Here is a 23,326-nt window from a genome sequence, read left to right as displayed (position 1 = left end):
CTTCTTAACTTGACAGCACTGGAATCCTAGGGAAGGCTTCACAAACCTGACGCTCAGGCCTGACCACGCACTGCACAAGCCCCAAGCTCACACTTTCTGTCTCTGCCTCTAGTAGACAAGGTCTCACATATTATAGCCCAGGCTGGCTTGGTACTCCTTATGTAGCCCAAGCTGGCCTTGAATTTATAACTTCCCTCCTGCCTCAGCCTCCTGGGTGCTGGAATTACTGGCATATGCTACCATGCTTGTTCATGTGGTGCCTGGGATTGAACCCAGGGTCATGCCCATGTGAGCTACACAAGTGCTGTACCAACTGAGCTATGGCCCCAGCCTAGCACTGGAATTTTTTTTTAAATCTTGGCAGTCTTTTTAATTTTTTTGTTTATTTATTTATTTATATGAGAGAGATCGAGAGTGAAAGAGCCAGACAGAGAGAGAGAGAGAGAGAGAGAGTGTGTGTTAGAGAGAAAGAGAATGGGCACGCCAGGGTTTCCAGCTACTGCAACCGAACTCCAGATGTGTGCGCCCCCTTGTGCATGTGGCTAACATGGGTCCTGGGGAATGGAGCCTCGAACGGGGGTCCTTAGGCTTCACAGGCAAGCGCTTAACCGCTAAGCCATCTTTCCAGCCCTAGCAATGGAATTTTTAAAAGTCCTTAGCACTTTGGGAACTGCTGCCTACTGACTCATACCCACCGGGTCACCCGCTCTGCCTGCTTCACATCCAGCTGAGATCTGTGGTCTCGATCTACATGACGGCCCCCAACCCAAAGCTGCTGGTTACCTGCAGGGACTTCCTGAGTTCCTCCAGCCTTTCTTTAAACATTTTTAATATGGCTGGGGATGTGGCTTAATGGTGTAACATGTGCCTAGCACATGTGAGGTACTGGAGTTAATTGTAGCATCTCAAAAAATGTAAAAATAAGTAAAAGTAAAAAATTTTAACAGACCTAAATTTTAATAGAAAATTTGGGCTCAGGAAAATTGTGTGGAAATTCAAAGGTTTTACAGCTGGCCCCTACCCTGGTTCACATTGGGATTCACACTAATGCTCATGCTGCAGGTTGACAAGTGTATAACGCATGTGCCAGTGTGTAGAGGTCCCACCACCCCGGAAAGCCCCCCATGCTCTGCTTGTTCTTCCCATGCGCCGCCTCCCACCCCCACTGCTCCCTGGGAACCCCTGGGCAGTTCAGTCTCCATAGCTGTGCTTTTCTCTAGAATGCTGAATCATACAGCGTGACAGATGCCTCTGACTGACTTCTTTCCGAGAAACGCACATCCCTAGCTCCTCTTCAGAGCCTGCTGCTCTGCGTGTCCTGGCGGTGAGCGAGAGGTCCCACTCTCCACAGCCTCGCAGGTTGCAAGCCGTGGGCAAGCTTCCCAGCTCCAACACGCAGACGTCCTTGTACAGGCTGCTGCTACACTCCACGTCCACACGCCCCTCGAACGTGAAGCTCCAGACCCTGCAGCTCCTGCTTCAGGGAGCTGGGTAGGGTGGAGCCTGGTATGGGATCTGAATTCGAACTTCCTCATTTGCTGGAGTGACTGGCCAGTGAGACTCAGGGATCCACATGTCCCTACGTCCCCAGTGCTGAGATTACAAGTGTATGCCACCACTGCCCAGCCTTTTCTTTTTCGAATGGGAGTTTTGGGGATCAAACTCAGGTCCTTATGCTTGCAAGACAGATACTTTATGGACCAGGATATTTCCCCAGCCCCTCAACTTCTTGTTTCATAATAGGAAACCACTAACAGGGGAACTTTCCCAGGTCACATGTCAGCTCAAAGGTAAGCCAGGAACAGGACCCAGTTTTCCATGTGCCCCCGTCCCATCCTCTCTCAGGCTCATACCTTGTTCCGGAATGGCCAGGGCAGCAGGGCATCGTATGCGCCTCTCATGATCACGATGAACAGGGACAGGTGGGTCCTCTTGCCAGTGCCATCCCCATTCAGGTAGAGCCGCAGGCACAACTTGTAACCATACTTGGCAGTATAGAAAGCTGAAAGGGGAAGCCAGTGTCAGCACAGCATGGGCAGTACTGGGTTCACACTCCTCTCCATGAGTGCCAGGGTAGGATGTACTTTTGGAGTTGCTTAGCTCAGAGGTAGTCAACTGGATTTCAGATTGCAGACATGGACCCTGTGCTCACTAGTTCTGACTCAGTGGAACTTCTAAGGACAGGGTATCTGTGTGTGTGTGTGTGTTGGCCAGAGGACAATGTCAAGTGTTGTTCCTCAGGTATGCCATCTACCTTTTTTGATGCATAATCTCTCATTTGATCCAAACTCATCAACTGAGCTAGACTCACTGGTCAGCAAGCCACAGGGATCTGCCCACCTCTGCCTTCCCAGTGCTGGCATTACACGTGAATACCACTGTACTTGGTGTGTGTGTTGTCCCCACGTTTTCACAGCAAGCATTTTACCCACTGAGATATCTCCCCAGCCTAAGTAGCTGCATTTGTTTATTTATTTATTTGAGGTAGGGTCTCATTCTAGCTCGGGCTGGCCTGGAATTCACTATGTAGTCTCAGGGTGGCCTCGAACTCACGGTGACCCTCCTACCTCTGCCTCCCGAGTGCTGGGATTAAAGACATGTGCCACCACGCCTGGCCAGTAGCTGCATTTTTAACAGTTCTCAGGAATGCCACTGCTGCCGCCCCTGGGGCCATACTGTGAATCACCATTCTAATGAACATACAGGTGTACGTAGACCCTAGAAAGCTGTAGCTGGGGCAGAGCTGGGTTTAGGGCCCAGGCCTTTGGCACTGGCTCACTCTGCTGTCAATGGCTGGCCAATGGTTGGGACCCTAAAGGCTGGGGTGAGAGCTTTATATCCAGTATAGCAGTCAACCTCAGCAATGTCCCCAAGGGTGAGTCATCCCTAGTGTCCAAGCTCAAAAGCCCATGGGGCGCTCTCTCTTAGAAAACCCACACAGCATAAGCCCCCGGGTGGAAATGGGGTTCAGGGGTAGGCAAGAAGGGGTAGAGAAGGGCCAGACTGATGATCTGACATCTCTGCCCACTGTGTGTTGGTAGAACGAGAAGTCGGCACACTGCTTGTGCTCCTTTCTTTAGAAGGAATCCAAAGGAGGAAGGTCGACAGCAGCATGCCACTCAAGGAACAGAGCTACCCCTACCATGGGATGAATGTGGGGCCTGCTGCTGCTCTGTGGAGTGGGTAAAGCCCTGCCTCTCCAGCGCTCAGCTCTGTTGATCCTCAGCTGGGAGCATGAGGACTATAGCTTGGGTAGAGATGAGGTCATGGGCATGGTCACCAGTGGAAAACCTCCTCCACCTCTTCACATCCCATTTAGACACATGTCAGGACTGGGGTACTGGGGCAAAGCACACGGGTATGTGGCCGAGCCCCACACCTGGCTCTGAACAGCTTTGGGTGTGGACTCAGCCTCCCTGGCCTCAGTTTGTTCATCTGTAAAATGAGACTGGGAGTACAGACACTGGGGAGGCTTTGAGATGTCATGTCCAATGGTGGCTCAGTCCTAGCCCATGATGTGGTTTAAACAAAGCCAGGGCCATATGTAAGTATATGGACTATATGTATTTTATATAAATATACATATACATATATATGTACATAAATGGTTTATATTTTATACTCAGATATATGCAGTGATGGTATTAATTAAGAAAAACATTTGCTAAATAATTACTTTTATGCAAACCATTGTGTCAGGACCCGGGGCCCAGGAGTGAGTAAAAAATTATCCAATTCACCTAACACTTCCTCATGAGCTGCCTGCCCATGGTTGCACACAAGTGCCCATGTATCTAACTCAGTCATCTGGTCTTCTTCATGCAGATCTCTGGCTCCCTGTGACAGGCACCACACCTGCTTGCATATTCTATATAAGCTTGGCTCCTTTCTTCTTATTCCTGAGACTACTGAAGTGGCTAACTAGTTTTAATTCCTATTATCAGAGTGCAATGAACATTCAGGGAGGCAAGAAGGCCTGGCCAGCCACATAGCCAGTGGTGATGTATGGTGAGAGTCCTGGGTCAGAGTGCAGTTAGTGGCCCAAGTCCACAGGCCCAGAAAGGCATCTGGTATGGCTGTGGTCTAGCCAGGCTCAGTATGAATGTATCTACTGTGTGTTCCCTAGGACCCATGGGTCCTGTCTCCCTTGTCTCTGTGCCCACAAGGTGTTACCTGGGGAGAAGATGCTGAGAGTCTTGCCACATGCTGACTCATGGCACCGCCTGGTGACATTAGTGATTTTCCAAAGGAAGGTGCCATCGAAGGAAGCCTCCTCCATGAGGTACAGGCTCTGTTCCAGCTTGCCCAGGGCCTGGTCTTTTTGGGCAAGGGTCTGCTGCAACTCCACTACCTTCAAGGAAAGCAGGCAGTTAGGGGTACCAACATGGGGACATGTGGAGATAGCAGGGCCAGGGGTAGATTTCACCCTAAAGAGGCTTTCCTGACTGAGCCTCACTCAGTCCCTTTACTCGCCGACGCCCCTGCCTGGAGAGCCTTCTCCTTCTTGTTCTCCTCGCTACCTCCTAGTCATCAAACAGCAGCCCAGCTCACCTGATACTTCCTGTAAAGTCTCCAGCCATCGTCCCAGCCAGCTACTCTCCCTCCCCCGGATAATATAGCCCTTGCAATGGTTTCTACCTTTCTGTGTAGTTCGTCACCCATGGTGGGCTGGACCCTGCTCCTTTCCTCGCTTGCTCAGCTCATATAGCATCTGACTGTAAGAACAGTGCCAGGAAGTTGGCAGCTGAGATGGAGACCCAGCACTACTGCCAGGGAGCCTACCTTTTAACTAGAGTAAAAGGGTAAACAGAGGTTTTACTTGGCTATTTGACAAAGTCTGGTGCCTGGCCTTTCTAGCACATTCTCTAATTTGAAATTTGAAAAATATAAACTTTAGTTTTGGATGTGCCCAGGTGAGAAGAGCCAAGAATGGCAGTATCCTTGAAGAAAATTTAATTCCTAATTTTACTGCTGGGAAAGCCGAGATACTGAGAAAGAAAGTGCCTGGGTCAGATGTACTTAGCAAACTATGGTGGGGCTGGCACTAAAACCAGGCCCAACCCAGTGTGACGGTGGTATAATGTTGCTGCATAAAAATCAACATTACCCTGGGGACTGGCTATATTAGGGATAGTATCATCTCTGGAATAAAGGAGACAATACTGGTGGACTGAGAACTGTGGGATGTAATGTCAGTCTGGGACTGCACTCTAAGCATGTGGAATCTTCTAGAGAATAAGACCAACCATACGAGGATAACATGGACTAACACACTCTGAAGACAGGAAGCACTTGGTCTAAAGCAGGAAATAGTGGACATAATCCCTGACTATCCACCTCTGAAGCGCTAGCTGCTATAAGGACAGAAGGTTTTATGGGTCCTGAAGGGCAGGGCCAGGAGCAATGCAGGTAAGACATGACTTCAGCTTAGCAGAAGAAAGACCTTTCCAACAGTGACTGCCCAGCAATTGACTTGAGCTATCCAGGGAAGGAGGAGTGCTCCATGCCAGGAAAAAAACAAACAAACAAACAAAAACCTCAAGCAGTTGGGGTTGGAATGGAGCGAGGCTGACCTGACTCAAGCTTCTGATTCAGGTTCTTCCTAAGGTCCTGGGACACAGGATGAGTTTGCCTGGGGGTAACAGCTCTGGGCGAGATGAGTGGCTAGGAGGAAGGCTGGCTGGGCACAGGGGCTCTCTGAGGTCAGCATGCCTCTGGTGCTCACCCTCTGTTCCAGGCTTAGGATATGCTCACGGTCGAGCTGGCTCTGGTGGATAGAGGCAGCCAGGGCCAGATGGGAGGCCTCCACCTCCTTGTTGAGGACTGCAACGATGTTCTCGAAGACACGCAGCTTCTCCTCCAGCTGGGTGAGCAGCTTTTCCTTCAGGAGCTGCTGAAGGGCCAGCTCCTGCTGGCTCTTGCAGCAGGGGGCCCGGTAACAGTCTACCTCCAGGTCGCCTGTCACCTCCACGGCAGCCTGCAGCTGGAGGTCTGACAAGTTCTGCTCCAGTGCCACAGTCCCTGAGCCCAGGCCAGAGCCCAGCAAGGCCTTCCACTCCTTCAGGAACGCCAGCAGCAGGTTGAGATGGGAGGCCTGGGAGGTGGCTTCATGTTCCTGCATGGATTGTGGGCTCCCCTGCCAAGAGAGTGGGGGGTGGTTCTCACTAGCGCTGGGGTGAGAACTACGGGTCTGAAGTCAGTCTGAGATTTGTCTAAGCATGTGAAATCTGCTAAGGTCTGAGGCAGAGCATACTAGGACAACATGGACCAACATGCTCTGAAGAACAGGCGAAGCATTTGGTCTACACATGTAAGTACTTGGTTAGGACATGATCCGACTGTCCGCCTCTGAGGAGCAGCTTGAGGATGAGAAGGCAGAGGGAGAGCGAGACCCTGAGAGCAGCAGGGAGCTGTGGCATCAAAAGGCAACAAGGGGCTGGGGAGATGGCTCAGCTGGACACGAGCGCTTGTGCAAGTGTGAAACCTAAGTTCAATCCCAAGCACCCACATAAAACAAAAGCTGAGCATGGTCATGCTGTAACCCCAAGGCTGAGAGAGGCAGAGGCAGGAAGACTGGTGGTGTTCATGGTTAGCTCCAGGTTCAGTGAAAAACTGTTTCAGAGCAGTAAGATGGAAGAGGGCTAGAGGAGGATACCCAGTGTTTCCCTCTGGTCTCCACATGCGCATGCACAGTGTGTGCGCATCTACATAGACATGAATACACTATGCACACTCATATCACACACACTAAGCAGAGTAGGATCCACTCCCTCAGCCAATGGGAAGTGTTCAGAAGGATGGACCTCAGACATGCCCGAAGGGAGCCATGTATACCCTTGTCTCTGCTGTGATGATCTTGCCCTGTCCCAGAGCAGACTAACGATTCAGGACCATGGAGAGAGGTGGGACACTACACCAAGACTTAGGAGAGACCTTAGGAATGTCCCAGGGTACTATGATGACATAATAGTGGCAGTTGTTGCTTAAAAGGTCATTAAGGGCCGAGCGTAGTGGCACATGTCTTTAATCCTAGCACTTGGGAGGCAGAGGTAGAAGGATCACTGTTGAGTTCGAGGCCACCCTGAGACTCCATAGTGAATTCCAGGACAGCCTGGGCTAGAGTGAGACCCCACCTCAAAAAACCAAAAAAAAAAAAAAAAAAAAAAGTCATTAAGGGACATCTAGAAGAGCAGCTTGATATTCCAGGAAAATCCCAGAAGGGTTGGAGAAGGAAGACCCAGAGTCTGGAGCCATGGACAGATTTGATTTGTCACACGTAGACACTTACCTTAAAGGAGCAGCCAACACCTGCAAAAGGACATGCAATTCCAGCTTCAGCCATCTCTGGGTGAACCTGAAAATGACACCATGTCACTGGATATTGTGGGGATCCCTGTTTCTATGTCTATGGCTCACAGCAAAGCTCCAAGATCCAGCAGGGCAGGAGCTGGGCTGGGCATGACTTGCCCATGCTGGTCTCTGCCTGGCTGGGTCCTCTCTACCCTTTTAGACTCAGCCCCTTTGTGAAGCCATGACCATGTATGGTCAGAACACATTCCATATTGCTGTGGGGTCATAACTCACTCTTCAGCTCCTCCATGGTGCAGACAACTGGACAGGTAGGACTGGGGAAATGGCTCAGCTGTTTAAAGGTGCTTACTTGTTGCAAAGCCCACCAACTCAAGTTAGACTGCCCAGTGTTACCTTCGAAAAGACGGTTGCAAAGTGGCACATGCTTCTGTGATTCCAAAGGGAGGGGAAGCCAAGAGAATTCTAAGCTTGCAGACCAGCTGGACTGGTGTTTGTTTGCAGTGGCAAGAAAGCCAGTCTCACAGAAGATAAAGAGCCACACCTTGTTGACCCCACGAGTGCCCCACCCACATGTTAACAAAGCAAAACTTAAAAATAAATTATAGGAATGATAAGCATGCCTATGAAAGGAGGATTGACATCATACCTCATCAGAGAAACAGAAATTACAACTACAACAAAACACCATTTTCTAGAGTATCTAAAATTAAAAAGTTGACAGTACCAAGTATTGGTAAAGGTGTGAAGCAGCAAAAACTCTCCTAGGTGGGAAAGAAAAATGGTGCACGCACTTTGGAAAAATCTACACGAGCATCTTACTAAGGTGAAGCCCTGCTTCTAAACATCACTCAACTGAACACAAGTTGCCCTTCAACCCAGACACTCCACTCCTAGAAACGTTCTCTAAGCAAAATAAAACCCATGTCTACACAGAGATGCATGTGAATCCTCACAGCTTTCTTCACCACGGTCCTCCCCTGGCAGTCCTCCAACGGAGTGACTGGACCACACATGGTGCTATGTCCACCCTACAGAACCTCACTGAGCCATCATATTCAATGACTATCAACATATGTGATAACATGGCCGAACCTTGAAGTCATTCCCGGATTGAAAGAAGGTAGACCATAACGACTACATGCCCCATGACACTGTTCTGAAGAGACTCAAGGAGAGGTAAGATTTTAGTGACAGGCAGATCTGCCTGGAGAGCAATGGGTTCACTGTCCATAGAAGGGAGCAACTCTCTCCAGGGCAGGAACATCCACCAGATTGACAGGAGTGGTGGGTCATCTGACTTTTTAACACTAACCAGGATTTATTAATCTGCATACTTAAAGTGAGTGCATTTTACCGCATGTAAATCATAACTTGAGTCTATGAAGGCTTGTCTCTGATAGAGTAATCAAAGGATGTGGAGTAAAGGACAGGGGCCTCAGGGCTGAACAAATACAAAGCCACACAAGTCATTCCTCTCTAAGTAAAACAAGCAGAGGCTGAGGCCATTGGTTTGGGAGACAGAGCCCAGCCCAGCAAAGGCCCACCCACCTTCCCTACTGCCCTAGGCTTCAGGGACAAGCTGTTCCTAACAAAGAATAGGAAACAGATGTTTCATAGGGGCAGGCAGAGGGCAGCCTTGGCAGGAAGACACAGTGGGTTTGGGATATTTGCAGCAACAGCCTCTCCAATAGGCTGCTCTCCATGACAGATGGGTTCAAGGGATGCTTGAAGCCAGGTGCACCTAGAACCTGGGTGCATGGTCCTGGGACCCTCTCAGGTCCTATGCATCCATGATTCCCATTTTCTGTGGCTCAATAGTTGAAGCTTGAAGCGAGGGTCTTCCCAGGGATAAGGAGGTAAAAGTAGCCTGCTTAATGCTGCAATTACAGGCATTGCCCACACAGAGTGGATGTGCCTTAGGGCAGTAGAGCTTTCCTAGGGTTGTGTGGGTAGAATAGCCTGCTGCAGGGCCACGTGGATGGCTGGTCCAGTCTTACAATGATCTGTGCACAGGTGAACACTGTGATCAGCATCAAATGCTGATGGAAGGGCAGGAGTGACTCTAAGAGGCCTTCTCAGGTCCCAGTGGTCAGCCAGAATACCCACTTTGATCACCTGTCACTTAATACTTACCCTCTTGGAGAGTGAGGGTGGGTTTCTAGAGTCAGCCTGTGGGGTTCAGAGTCTGTTTCTGTCATATCACTTCTTAGCTTGGGGGCTCTGGGAGAACCATTTACTTCTTCACATCTAAATTTTTGCAAAATGGGGATAATAGTACCTTCTTTTTGAGTCATAGAGAAGATTAAATGAAATCATACACATATATGCTAATATTAGCTACCTATTGTTGCTGTAATAAAACAACATACACTTGATAGTTTATCACTATACAAAGTTATAAACTTCCTGTCTGGAGGCCAGAAGCCCCACTGGGAGGATGCTGGTGGCACTGCCTGGTGTCCCTTCCTCCATCTTCAAAGCCAGCACAGTACCTTCCAGTGTCCTGTGGTCTCTTGTGTCCCTCTGAGGAGGACCCTGTGATTACACTGTGTTCACCCAGGCAGTCTCGCCCCTCTGCCCCCTGTCTCTGCCAAGACCTTCATTTCAGCACATCTACAATCTCCATTGCCATTTTTATTGGTTGACAACTCCTCCCCACCAGGATCATGTGTCAAAGTTTGAACCCTATATCTCCGAATGAGGACATAAGGCCTTTCAAGAGCTCATGAAGCTAAAATGAGGACACTACAGATGGGCTGTGAGCTAAAATGACCAGTGTCCTGAGAAGAAGAAATCTGGACATGCAAAAAACCCAGGGAAAAGCCTGTTATGGACTAGGTAAAAGAGAAGCCTTGACGAAACCCATCTTACCCCACCTGTTATCTTAGACTGAGCCTCTGGCATTGTGAGAAAATGACCCGTGGTACTTGGTCACCTGGTTAGGGCAGACCTCACAAATGAACACTGCCATGGGAGTCACAGGCCCATAGGCTCTACAGACAAGGATGTAGATCAGCTTGGGGGACTTTTCTTTTTCCTCAATCAGTGTTCAGCAGCAGTAGTGGTATCACAGTACTCAGCCTGCTTCTTTTAGCAGCTGGTATATACACTCACTTCATTAAATGCTCACATCTCAACTTCTTTTGCTTTTTATTTTTTTAGACAGAGAGAGGGAGGGAGAGAGAGAGAGAGAGAGAGAGAGAGAGAGAGAGAGAGAGAGAGGGAGGGAGGGAGGGAGGGAGGGAGGGAGGGAGGGAGGGAGGGAGGATGAGGATGAGAATGAGAATGAGAATGAGAATGAGAATGAATTGGCACACCAGGGCCTCAGCCACTGCAATTGACCTCCAGATGCTTGTACCACCTAGTGAACATGTGCAACCTTACACTTGCCTCACTTTTGTGCATCTGGCTTACATGGGATATGGAGAGTCAAAAATGAGTCCTTAGGCCGGGTATGGTGGCACATGCCTTTAATCCCAGCACTCGGGAGGCAGAGGTAGGAGGATCAACGTGAGATCGAGGCCACCCTGAGACTCCATAGTGAATTCCAGGTCAGCCTGGGCTAGAGTGAGACCCTACCAAATAAAAAAAAAGGTCTTTTAAAAATGAGTCCTTAGGTTTCATAGGCAAGAGCCTTAACCACTAAGCCATCTCACTAGCCCCTTGATTTTGTTTTTTAATGGATGTATGGTATATGTGTGTACATGTGTGTGTGTTCGTATGTGTGTGGGCACACATGTGCACATCCATGTGGAGGCCAGAGATTGATGTTAGGGGTCTTCCTCAATTACTTTCCACTTCATTCTTTGAGATAGAGTCTTTGGCTGAACCTAAAGCTCACCACTTAGACTAGCCTGACTGGCCAGGGAGACCCTGAGAGTCTCTCCACACCAGGCATTTTACATGAGTTCTGGGGATCTGGATCCAGGTCCTCGTGTTTGTGTAATGAGCACTTTACCCACTAATCAATCTCCCCCAGGCCAGGTCTCGATTTTGTTTTAGGTGTGTGTCACCATGCACAGCAACTTCATTTTTGTTTTTTATTATTTATTTATTTAAATTTTTTTCATTTATTTTTATTTATTTATTTGAGAGCAACAGACAGAGAGAGAAAGAGGCAGACAGTGAGAGAGAGAGAGAGAGAGAGAGAGAGAGAGAGAGAGAGAGAGAGAGAGAGGGAGAGAATGGGCGCGCCAGGGCCTCCAGCCACTGCAAATGAACTCTAGATGCGTGCACCCCCTTGTGCATTTGGCTAATATGGGACCTGGGAAATCAAGCCTCGAACCGGGATCCTTAGGCTTCACAGGCAAGCGCCTAACCGCTAAGCCATCTCTCCAGCCCATGTTTTTTATTATTTATTTTGAGAGAGAGAAAAAGGCAGCGAAAGGGAGAGAATGGGCATACCAAGGCCTTTCAGCCACTGTGAACAACTCCAGACATGTGCACCCCTTGTGCACATGTGCGACCTTGCAACACTGTGCATGTGGCTATGTGGGACCTGGAGATTCAAACATGCATTCTTAGGCTTTGCAGAAAAGTGCCTTACTGCTTAGAAATTTCTTCAGCCCTTCATTTTTTTAAAAAAATATTTATTTTAAAGAAAGAAAGAGAGAGAGAGAGAGAGAGAGAGAATGGATACATCAAGACCTCTAGCCACCACAAATGAACTTCAGACACATGTGCCACCTTGCACATCTGGTTTTACACGGGCACTGCTGAATCAACCTGGGTCCTTAGGCTTTTCAGGACAACGCCTTACTTGCTAAGCCATCTCTCCAGCCCCACATCTCAAATTTTTAATAATTAATTCTACTAAACTCTGTTTCCCACTAGACTTCCTGAGTTGGAAAAGGAGCATCCTTAAATGTGTGAGTGTCTGAAACATTTACTTGTAAAATGCCAAAGCCATGCCATCTTGTGGGATCCCTGCCCCAGTCCTACAGGGCAAGCAGAGCTGTTAGCTCCCCTTAATACAGGCAGAAACTGAGTCAGTGTCCAGCTCAAAGTCATGCAGGCTTGTGACCTGAGGAACAGGCTGAGTCTCCCTGCCCTGTGTTGGCCCTTGCAGGGGGAGCAGCTTCCCCTGCTCCAGTGAAGGCTTTGATGCTTCCTCACACCACCGGGAAGAGGCAGGACTCTGTGGTCCTGTTCTTCTTGTGCTTGGAGGAGTGGAAGCCAGAGCTCAAAGTGGAGGGGGCTAGAAGACAGTAATAGGAGCCAGGTGTGATGGCGCACACCTTTAACCCCAGCACTCGGGAAGAAGAGGTAGGAGGATCGCTGGGAGTTTGTGGCCACTCCATAGTGAATTTCAGGTCAGCCTGGGCTACAGTGAGATCCTACCTCGGAGACCCCCCCCCAAAAAAAAGGACAGTAATAGGGCCAGGTAAGGCAAAGCCCAAACGGTGCCCACACTAAAAACCAGGAACACAGAGACAAAGAGAATCAGGCTCAGGTTGTAGAGGAAGAACACAGTATCTATCTGGGCCAATGGCTGGACCCATAAATGGCCCCTGTGTGAGTGACCTCGCTACTTGCAAACTGCTAAATATAAACCTAGTGGTGGAATTTCCTCTAGGGAGGAAAAGGGGCAATGCAGACAGAATTCTAGCCCCAAGGGAACACTCTTCTTCCTATCTGGGTCTGTGAAGCTTATGACCTGTGGTGTTCCCAGCCTTACTGGCCACTAAGGCCCTTTGTGAAAAGGCTCCAAGCGTCCTCAGGGGACCGGGGGCCTCCAAGGATGGGAGTGCTCAGAGGTGCCAGGGGCATGAAGATCGCCCCAATGCAGGTCAGTGCAGAAACAGGGGGATCTGAGCTTTCTGGGACTGTCAACTTGATGAGCTGGGCAGAGCTCTGAAGTTATGGAGGCCTGGAGTATTTCACCTCAGGCCCCAGCTGCTTCATAGGGGAGTCACTCTACACTCTACAGTCCTGGGCTAGCTCAGTTTGTTACTGCCTGTCAATCCCTACCCTCCTCTGTTACTGGGCCAGGTTCTTCTTTGCCACTATCTGCACAGCCCAACTGTCTGCTTCTCCAGGAAGCCCCGACTGATGATGCTGGCTGAAAGGAGCCTTGCCCATCCTTCCTTTCCCACAGAACTTGGTGGGTTGTGGCTTGCAAGATGGACTGTTATTTAACATGCATAAAGCACTTGGGGGTTGGTCTTCGGTTTGATGGTGGCCTGGAGATGCAACCAGCATTGGAAGCAGGAACTGGAGCCTGGTATTGCCTGCCACTTGCTATGTGATTTTGGTCCAAGGCACCAAATCTCCTTTTCCCTGGGCCTTGACAGAATCACCTTGCAATATTAGTGGGGGGAAAAAAAGGACAACCCTAATGACTGCCACGAGTCACAGGATTATAGATATAAATGATCACATTCAGAAGTATAAGAGCTTGGGGTTCATTCGAGATCTCGTGTTTCAAATGGCAAAGATACAGAGATGCAGGTGGGATGTGGCTAATCTTTGTAAGCCTGGGGACATGGAAGACTATGCACTTTGGGTGGAGCTTCTTGGAGACAGGAAACTCACAGCTTCTCCAAAGATTTCCTGATAAACAAACACCCCATGATCTAGTCTGACACAAATTTGTGATCTCTCTTATGTTCAGACTCCTCATAGCTTTGACTGCCTGAGACCGAATAAAAGCTGCAAGTGTAGTCAGTTCTGGGAGCACTGGGGTGCAGCTCCCTGACTCTCCATTAAATCATATTTTGCATGTTCTATGTTCATTTCATTCTTGTCCAAACACCACTGGACAGTGTGTACAGAGGGACATAGTGGCTTTCCATACATCAGGATGGACCCCAGAGACAGAAGGCTGACTAGCCTTTAGTGGCCCCAAAGGAGACCTCAGCTTAGTAAAATAAAGAAAAAAGCACTCTAACTATCAAGAGTCCATCTGACATCAAAGTGTCCACTGTATGGTCATGTGCTGCCTGCTTTGGAATGACGTAGCTCTATATGGAAGGAACCTGGTACACTTTGGGAGTTAAAATACATAGCTTAGGGCTAGAGGGATGGTTTAGTGGTGAAGGCGTTTGCCTGCAAAGCCAAAGGACCCTGGTTCGATTCTGCAAGAACCACGTTAGCCAGATAAACAAGGTGACACATGCTTCTGGAGTTCATTTGTAGTGGCTGGAGGCCCTGGCATGCCCATTCTCTCTTTCTCTCCCTCCCTTTCTCTCTCTCTGCCTCTTTCTTGCTCTGAAATAAATAAATAAAATATGTTAACAAAAAATTGGTAGCTTAAGCCGGGCGTGGTGGTGCACACCTTTAATCCCAGCACTCGGGAGGCAGAGGTAGAGGATCGCCATGCGTTCGAGGCCACCCTGAGACTACAGAGTTAATTCCAGGTCAGCCTGGACCACAGTGAGACCCTACCTCGAAAAACAAAACAAAACAAACAAACAAAAAAAATTGGTAGCTTAAACTCCCGTCATTTTAATGAATTGTAAAAAAGCTACATTATCTTGAACTGCTTTCATCAGATGCCAGCAATAGCGTTTGACCTCCAACTGGCCCTCAGAGGGAAGAGAAAGAAACAGTCCCATTTGCAGGGTCTTGGCAGACAGAAATGAATGAAATACTATTTTCCAGCCCTTAGGTTATCTTCTGCTTCACTGTTACTTGTTCAGAAAGATCGTTTCAGGCAAGTGCCACCTTACTCCTGGCCCCCCACCCCACCACTGTGTCCCTAGGGGCTTGTGCATGCCAGGCAAGTCTTCTGCCACTTAGCCATGCCAGCCCCGGAGCCACATGTTTAATGAGGTCAGCATCAATCCTCTAGTAGTTACTTCCTACAAGAGATAACCAGATGATGGCTCTGGGCTCTTCTTAGGGTGACAGTAATCTCAGAGTCAGAGGATGAGGTGAGGGCAGGCTGATAAGCGGATGGCATGCACAGTGTGTACCACGCTGTCATCTTTGGGCTTAGCTCAGCTGCTCTCCAAGCTGGCTTCTCTGCCCAGCCTCCATCTCCTAGGTGCTCCCACATACTCAGACAAACTTGGTAATTACCACATATGCAAAGGATGAACTTATCATCAGCTACTTTCCTTGGGTCAGAAGTTCCCCAAAGTTCCCACCAGGGGCAGGATCAGAGGAGTCCCTGGTGTTTCCACTCGATGGTTTTGGACACATGATCAGGCCACTGACTTGGCCCAGCCCCCTTTGTGACTGCAGGCATGCTTGTCAGCACTGATTCAGTGGGGAACCCAGTGGGGAAAGAAGGGCTGGCCCATCTCAGAGGTCTGCCTGCATCCAAGGGGTCTTTGCAAACACCACCTCCCTTACCCTTACTGCATGAGGACCATGTGAGAGCCATGTCATTTGGTCTAAGGCAGCAAACTTCAAACTGTACCCTGCAGGGCCCTAGAAACCCCCCAATGCCTCAGGGGCTAAAACAAGAGAAAGAAATGGGATAACTAAGAGGACAGCTCCAGGGTCCCCTTCTACTTATATTGCATTTTACCTTAACAAAGATGAAAAGGAAGCTGCTGGATTTAAAGATATTAAAATGTATCTTATCTGTCACCTAACATTGACACAAGTATTAGGCCTTAATTTTGCTTAAAGGAAAGGAAAAAAAAAAAAAAGAAACCGTTACAAACAATAGTTTTAGTTCATATAGGCAGTAGGGCCTTGGAGAGCACATAGCCCACACCCTGAGCTCTGCACGTGGGGACAGTGGCCCACAGGGGGTCTGCTTCTGCGTAGCAGTTGATCAAGAGACCGCCAAGGGAGGCGAAGGAAGTTCTTCCATGGAAAATGTACTTGATCCTCATTATAAGTCTCCGAGGCCCATCAAAGGGAGGGGAGGCTTAGACAGGGAAGGGAAAGCTCGTCACATCAGCTCTGGGCAGGGCAGGAAGTTCCCCCACTCTCTGAATGACAGGGACTAGTGCAGAGAAGAGAGAACAAGGCGTGGAGAATCTCCTGCTTCTTGTTCAGCGGTGGGAGGGAGGGGCGCCCTGGCAGCTGCTGACCTACAATCCAGATATAGACCTGTAACCTGGGAAGGCCTTGTGGAACCAACTTCTTGTCTTTAATTTACCAAGGGAGAAATAGGGCCTGGGATTTGCTCCCAGCTAGGGAGTAAATGTCGCAAACTCATCCCTGCATATCAGAGTCTGGATCCATGCATCACTGTTGCTGCCAGGGGGAACTCTGACTGAAAGAGCTGGCATCTGTCTCACAGTGGGGGCAATGAGGGTGGCAGAACAGCAAGACCTTGGCTACTGGGTGGCCTGGACACTGAGACTCCCCAGTGGGTTTCCTACACATGAGCATGAAGAGCTTGTTTGGGTTTGTGGGTCCAAGTTCTATTTGACTTTACTTCTGTTTTACAAAAATAAAGATTGCCATCTTTTTACTGCATCTAGTAAAGGCTTTACCAGAAACTCCATCTTCTACTCTCATGTTGCTTCCTTTATACAAAGACATTTATAGAAAGGACATAATCTCCCAGTAAAGGTTGATTCTGTACGTGGAGATAATTTGGCTTATAAAGGCTCACATTAGAGCTCTTGTCCGTTAAGCATGATGGCCTCTTGGGCCAGAGACAGCCAAATTTGACTTTCCAGAACCCATGTACAAAAGCTGAATATGGCCACACATGTGTGTAACTCAGTCTATGAGGGGGTGGAGACAAGAGAAGCCCTGGGGATTGCAGACTGACAGAAGCTCTGGGTTGAAGGAGAGACCCCCTTCTCAAGAAAATATGTGGATCAGTGATAAGATGACACCAGAAGGCCTCCTCTGACTTGACTTCACATTCATGAGGGAATGAATACTTTGCCTCCACCTGGACAAATCAAGAAGACAGATCTTCTTCACTGGTTGTGCTAACGTACCTTCTCCTGAGTCAGAAGGCTTCCTGGGCTCACAGGTTGGTGGTCGTCCCCTCTGCATTTAGGACAGATCCCATCCTTACTATTTCTGGGGAAGCACAAAGGAGTCTCCTCAGTGATGTGGTACCTGCCACTCTCCTGGCAGTTCCCAAGACCCAGACCTTTCCTAGCAGGAAAGCTGTTATTGACATTCACACAGGTCCATACGCCCATGCCCCCACTGCCAAGCCTTGGAAGCTCTGGGCATCCACTGTTTCCTTCAGGTTGCAGTGAGCTGCTCTGGGAGCCCCTACCGGACCTGGCCTCACTTAGCTCCTCCGCATCCCACTTAGTGTAAATATGGCATGTCTCACTGTAGAAACGGCCATCCAACTGTTTGACTTCAGTTTAGTTATAAGATGCTGCCCCAGACCCCACTGGAAAAATTATTCCATGAACTGACTTGCCTTTCTCAAAACTGAAAAAAAAAATCTGGATTTTAGAACACATCCAGTTCCAGGGATGTAGACAAGGGCTTTCAGAGGTGGGAGTCTATTTGCTCTTCTTACCATTATCTGTGAGGCTCTGGTCTCTTATTTGGCATGGGCTGATGATTGTGGCACATTCGAACAAGAAGGGGCCTCGGAGTTTGTCTCGTTTGAAATGGTTTCAAAACAGGGTGCCATGTGGGCCTCTGTGTTGCTACAAAGCTCCCAAGTGGTCCTGATTCACAGGCAGCTCTGCTGATCCAGCCCATTTTTAGGTGAGAAAAAGGAGGACTCAGAGGTCCGTGGATGTGCCAACGGGGAATGAGTCAAAGGTAGAGTAGGGTACAGGCACCTCAGGCCTGGCCCCTGCATCCTCCACAAGAGCTCACCCCTCTTCTGCCAGGCATCTGGTGCATGGGGAAGCCCAGCACCACCTCAGATGGCCAATGTGAGCCCAGAACATCTGGTGGTTGGAACACCCAGTCAAGCTTGGTGTCTCCACCCCCTCTGGCCTTTCCACCACCACCGTGACCTCTCACTCTTTTTCCCACAGTCTCTGTCTTTGCACTGTTTAAACTTCTCACTGGCCTGGCTCAGGGTTTCCACATTAAAAAGCCATAAGGCCTCGGAAATCATGCTGGTGGCATATGGCTATTTAAGGGCAGCTTTGATGGGAAACTGGCATGAAGCAAGTTGACCTCTCTCTGGAAGGCCTGTCTGTAACCGTACAGGAATATAACCATTGCACCTACCTCTCCAGGCTCTTCTGAGCATGCAAAGACAGACTACTTGGTATACCACAGGTGCATAACATTTGCTTAAAGCAGGATGCTGATGATGTTATTAATGTCACACATTTCTCAGTAACTTGTATTTTAAACATAAATATATGTTATCAGTATCTGCATATTTGCTCCCCTTTAATGGAGGTTTTTAATGTTAATTTGTGTGATTTTTAATGTGCATGTACATGTGTTAGTGTGAGCATGGAAGTGCATTCATGTGTGTGCATGTGGAAGCCACAGGACTACCTTGGGTGTTAATCTTCAGACCCAGAATACTTTTTTGGGGAGGTGTATATAGGGTGTCTCATTGGTCTGGAGTTTACCAAATAGAATACACTAGCTGGACAGTGAGCCTCAGGGATCCCCTTGTCCCCGCCTCCCCAGCATTAAGAATACAGGCATGTGCTACCACCCCTGATATTTTATGTGGGTGCTTAGGGAATCAAGATCAGGTCCTCATGCTTGCAAGGCAAGTACTTTACTGGCTGAGCTGTCTTCCCAGCCCCGAGTTACTTAAATTTTAACATGAATATGTATATTTTATCTGTACCTTTGCCCTCTTTAACAGGCTTTAGTATATTTCCATCACAGCTTGTAACTTACCAAGGGGTTTATATTCATTATTATAGAAACTTTCTGAATATTGACTATAACAGTTCTGTGAGGCAGAGGACAGCTCTACAGGGAAAAAAGTGGAGGCTTAGAGCCATCAGGAGTTTGCACCAGGCCACACAGTGAGCAGCTGGGTGGGGCTTCAAGGCTCTGCCTCAGCTGTGGATGGACACTGAGGGATGGACATGTTTCTGCGGCTACTGCTCCTCCCACCTTAAGCCAGGGGGCCTGTGTCAGGAAGAAAAGAGCATGGAAACTGAAGCCTAGAGAGGTAAAGTCACCCGCCTGTCTCAGCCCTACCTCCCATCAGGGAATCCCTCCCTGGCACTTTTGTCCACCCTCCATTCATTCCTCAGCCCCGCCCCTCACCTCAGATTCTCAGAGAGACAGGTTGCGCAGCAGAGGGCACTGGGCTCGGACGGGTCCTGACAGGCAGTAGGGGGGCACCCAAAAGGAAACTCATTTTCATCTGGGGCCAGGCGGGGGCTGCTGGCTGAGCTGGAGGCCATCTTGAGGATCCAGATGGCCTGAGGTTCTGTCTGAGCTGCTCCAGGGCAGAGGACCAGCCCTGAGGTCTTTATGGAGAGAGGTGGGTTCTGGCCTGGGCCACCCTCTCTGAAGCCTTTATCATCTCCTCTCTGGCTTGTGTGGTTTAACATCACAGCTGAGTCACAGCAGGAATTACCCTTTGTGGTGAAGAAAATCCCCCGACAGTGACTTCGGGCTCCAGGAGTGTCCAGGCATTTTTCAGAGTGAGAAAGAGCAAGTGTCAGAGGAAGAGAGCAGTGTCGCATCATCTCAGCGCCACAGAACTCCTCGCCTGAGAACCACAGGCTGCTGCTGGTTTCCCACCCCCTCCCCAGGGGGAACATTGGTGGGGAGGCCACAGCTGGCCACCTGTCTTCTCCCCTGCGACCCCTAAGCTGCGGAGAATTCTTAGAGTAGGAGGGGGCTCACCTTTCTGATGGAAATCCCCAGGGTCCTGGAGGCAGATGTCCAAAACTTCAAGTTCTAGGTCCTTTAGAGTGTCTGGGTGACCTCAGGTAAATGTCATTTTCTCAAACTGGCACTTGGTTACCCCATCTGTGAAAAAGTGAGTTTGCAACAGGTGGTCTCTGGGCTTTCCAAGTGAGGGCCCCTTAACAATGAAGCAACCACAGGCAGCAGGAAGACCTCTGATGACTCAACACTGCCTGTGGCATTGCGAATCACAGTGACAACAGCCCTTCCCTCCTCTGAAGCCCAAGGCCTGTGGGACTTCAGACTCAGCAAGGACCCCTTCCCCACAGCCCCACCCAGGAAATCATAGGAACTATAAGCTCAGGTTGGCTGCCAGGACTTCCTTGCCCTGAGGGGAACAAAGCCCTAAACATATCCAGATCAGCAACCAAGAGGGATGTCAATCCGTGTGTTCACGAACACAGCTCTGGCCAGTCCATTGTGTGTGTGTGGGGGGCAGCAGTCCTCCTCAACCCTCACAACAACTTCCTGCAGCCATGTGTAGCTCAGGGAAGCAAGATGCTGGGTCCAAACTCATATAGCCTGGGATGGGATTCAAACCAGGGCCGTGGGTCTCTAGGTTCTGGGCTCTTCCAACATGGAAGAGGTGAACCTGGGGTGGAGGTCTGATTATCCAGCTTGTCTCGATCTGTCAAATGACAAGGATTAGCTCTGTGCACCTCTCTACCCAGCCTGGTCTTCTACAGCGGTTTGCAGCTATGCAGGGTTCTTTCAAATCATAGGCTCTGAGCTTGGGCAGATCTGAAGTGGGATCCTGATCTGCCATTTACTAGTTGTGGAACTGGGGACATAGTCTTTAATGTCTCTGAGCCTCAGTTTCTGCATCTATAAAGTGGGGCTGATTATATCTATTTCATGCAACCACGACAATGATCACAAGAGATGGTGGATGAAAGCATGGTTCATGGTCAAAGGGACATGTCCCCAAAGCTTTGATACTTTACTCAGGTGATAGCCACACCCCTCTTCCTCAAAACCAGGGAAGAGTAATTTTTCTTGTTTTCTTCTTTATTTTCTTTCATTGTCTTCTGTCTCCCTCACACCAGTTAACTGAACCCTGAGCCCCCATTTTTCCCTACTATTTCCTCTGCTATATTGATGTCGTGTTTTTTGGTTTTTTTTGGTCTTCTCCATCACCGATCACTGGTGACAACCTGCTGTTGGTGGGACCAGTGTTATGCAGGTCTTGAGAAGATAATGACAGAATGAGGGAAAAGTATTAAAATGGCAAGTTTCACATCAATGAACTTATCCTGAGTCTTCTATGAAGCAGGGTAGGTTGGATGCTGTCATCTGACCCTAGCTAAACTCAACTGTCCCCCTTCCCTGCAATGATATCACAAGATCTAGGGGAAGCTGACATGTCACGGTATATTATGGCTGCAAAGTCAATGAGGCTTATGCTCCAACTTGAGCCCATCCAGGCCTCTCAGCAAACCACCTTGATGCCTACTAACAAGCTGTTGGGAAGGCATTCCCTTAATTGCATCCTCAATTATCCTTCCCGCCCTCCACGCTTTGGAACAAAAGAGTTGCCTAAGTGTTTTCTCCCACCCAGCTTCTCTGTTTTCTCTTACACCCCTCTATGGGCTCCTTCCATCAGCATCAAAATATCCACAAACTGTTGTAGTAATAAATGTGAAAAATAATGGGTACTACTTTTTAGTGCCATGCTGAGATTTTTTTTTTCCCCCCCCGAGGTAGGGTCTCACTGTAGCCAAGGCTGACCTAGAATTCACTATGTAGTCTCAGCGTGGCCTGGAACTCATGGCGACCTTCCTACCTCTTCCTCCCCAGTGCTGGGATTATCAGTCTCAAAGCCTCACACAAGAGCTAACCCTGTAAGAACTTTTATAGACATCATCACATCTACATTTTCCATGACCCCTAAGAGGCTGACGTAGCCCCCTCCCCCGCGCCCCAGCACGGTCACTTTACAGCTGAGGGACATAAGGCACACTGCACAGCATGAGCAACTAACTTCGGAGCTGCAGCAGGCAGCCAACAGCACGTATCACCTTAGTGCCCGCAAGGCACAGCATCCCGCGGGTGCGTTTGCTGGGCCTGTCGAATGGGAGGGAGACCTTGTCTTAAAAAAGTGAAAAAGTGACTGAGAAACAAAAGCACCAAGGTCGACCTCAGGCCCCTAAAGCTTCTTAAATGTCTGGGGAACTTGCTCCCTCCCCGCCGCAACTCCCCGGGCTGGTCCCAGTGGTCAGGGCTGCCCGTGCGGTTCGAAGTCCTTCCTTCCCGGCACCGGGCGGTCCCCGCGCGCTAGTCTTCCTTCTCGACACTCGCTGGGTCCCATCTGCAAGGCTCCACGAAGCGGGGTCCCCGCGCAGGGCGCCCCCCAGCCCCGCCTCCCACGCGTCCCTCCGGCGCCCGGCAAAGCCCCCGCGGCCCGGCCCGCGCTCCCCCGCGCCCCGCCGCGGCGCACCCTGCCCCGGGCTGCTGACGGTGGTGTCGCCGCGGCCGTCCCGGGCCCAGGGACCCGCGGCTGCGGGCGGGAAGGGGGAGCAGGGCCACCAACCTCGGCGACGCGGGCGAGGAGCTTCCGGTGGGGCGGAGGACCCGGCCCGACCGCGGAATTCCGCGGAAGGCAGGCCCTGGGCGGGCCCGGGAGCCGGGACTCGCGCTGGGGGCCGAGCCAGGGGCGGGGCGGGGCGAGCTCTCCCGGCGCGGGGAAACTGAGGCCCGGGCTGTCTACTGCGCGTAGGATGTGCCCGGTACACAGCAGCACCGGCGGGCATTTGAACTCCGGTCTCAAGTCGCGCAAGGGCATGCGTCTGGGAAGCAGCGAAACTGACTGAGCCGTCTCCATTCTCCTGCTTGGATTCTTGCAGAGTCCAGCGCCACGCAGGCTTGCCAGGCTCCCCGGGTTGGCACAGTCAGGAAGGAGATGGTACTTAGTGGTTCACAAGGCTGCGCACTTACAAAACTGTGTGCTGTAGGTTCTACTTTTTTGTTGTTGTTTGTTTGTTTTTTGTTTTTTCGAGGTAGGGTCTCACTCTGGCCCAGGCTGACCTGGAATTCACTAAGTAGTCTCAGGGTGGCCTCGAACTCTCGGTGATCCTCCTACCTGTGCCTCCCGAGTGCTGGGATTAAAGGCGTGCACCACCACGCCCGGCTTGTAGGTCCTACTTTTTAGTCTGACACAGCAGGTACACACACACACACACACACACACACACACACACACGAACGTGCGTGCAAGGCCACTTAGTCCCTATAAATCTCTGTAGACATTTTTTTCCGTATGTATGTGTGTGTCCATGTA

At 49.8% G+C, this 23,326-nt stretch overlaps 1 protein-coding gene across 1 annotated transcript in view; it reads right to left on the bottom strand.

Moving 5' to 3' along the window:
* Nucleotides 1-22,655, bottom strand: part of Traf1 (TNF receptor associated factor 1) — a 28,138-nt gene extending 5,483 nt beyond the window's left edge. The window contains exons 1-8 of the mRNA XM_045155756.1: nt 22,580-22,655; nt 19,987-20,112; nt 19,399-19,715; nt 17,169-17,253; nt 7,289-7,354; nt 5,726-6,136; nt 4,174-4,351; nt 1,854-2,002 (exon numbers count right to left, since the gene is read on the bottom strand). Of these exons, the coding sequence (XP_045011691.1) occupies nt 1,854-2,002; nt 4,174-4,351; nt 5,726-6,136; nt 7,289-7,354; nt 17,169-17,253; nt 19,399-19,688 (1,179 nt within the window). The 5' untranslated portion in view covers nt 19,689-19,715; nt 19,987-20,112; nt 22,580-22,655. The remainder of the gene's footprint in view (nt 1-1,853; nt 2,003-4,173; nt 4,352-5,725; nt 6,137-7,288; nt 7,355-17,168; nt 17,254-19,398; nt 19,716-19,986; nt 20,113-22,579) is intronic.
* Nucleotides 22,656-23,326: the final 671 nt, after the last annotated feature.

Source organism: Jaculus jaculus, chromosome 1, assembly GCF_020740685.1.
Source record: "Jaculus jaculus isolate mJacJac1 chromosome 1, mJacJac1.mat.Y.cur, whole genome shotgun sequence".
NCBI classification, from domain to species: Eukaryota; Metazoa; Chordata; class Mammalia; order Rodentia; family Dipodidae; genus Jaculus; species Jaculus jaculus.
Note: the sequence above shows the minus strand (reverse complement) of the source record. Positions and strands in the feature narration are given on the sequence as shown.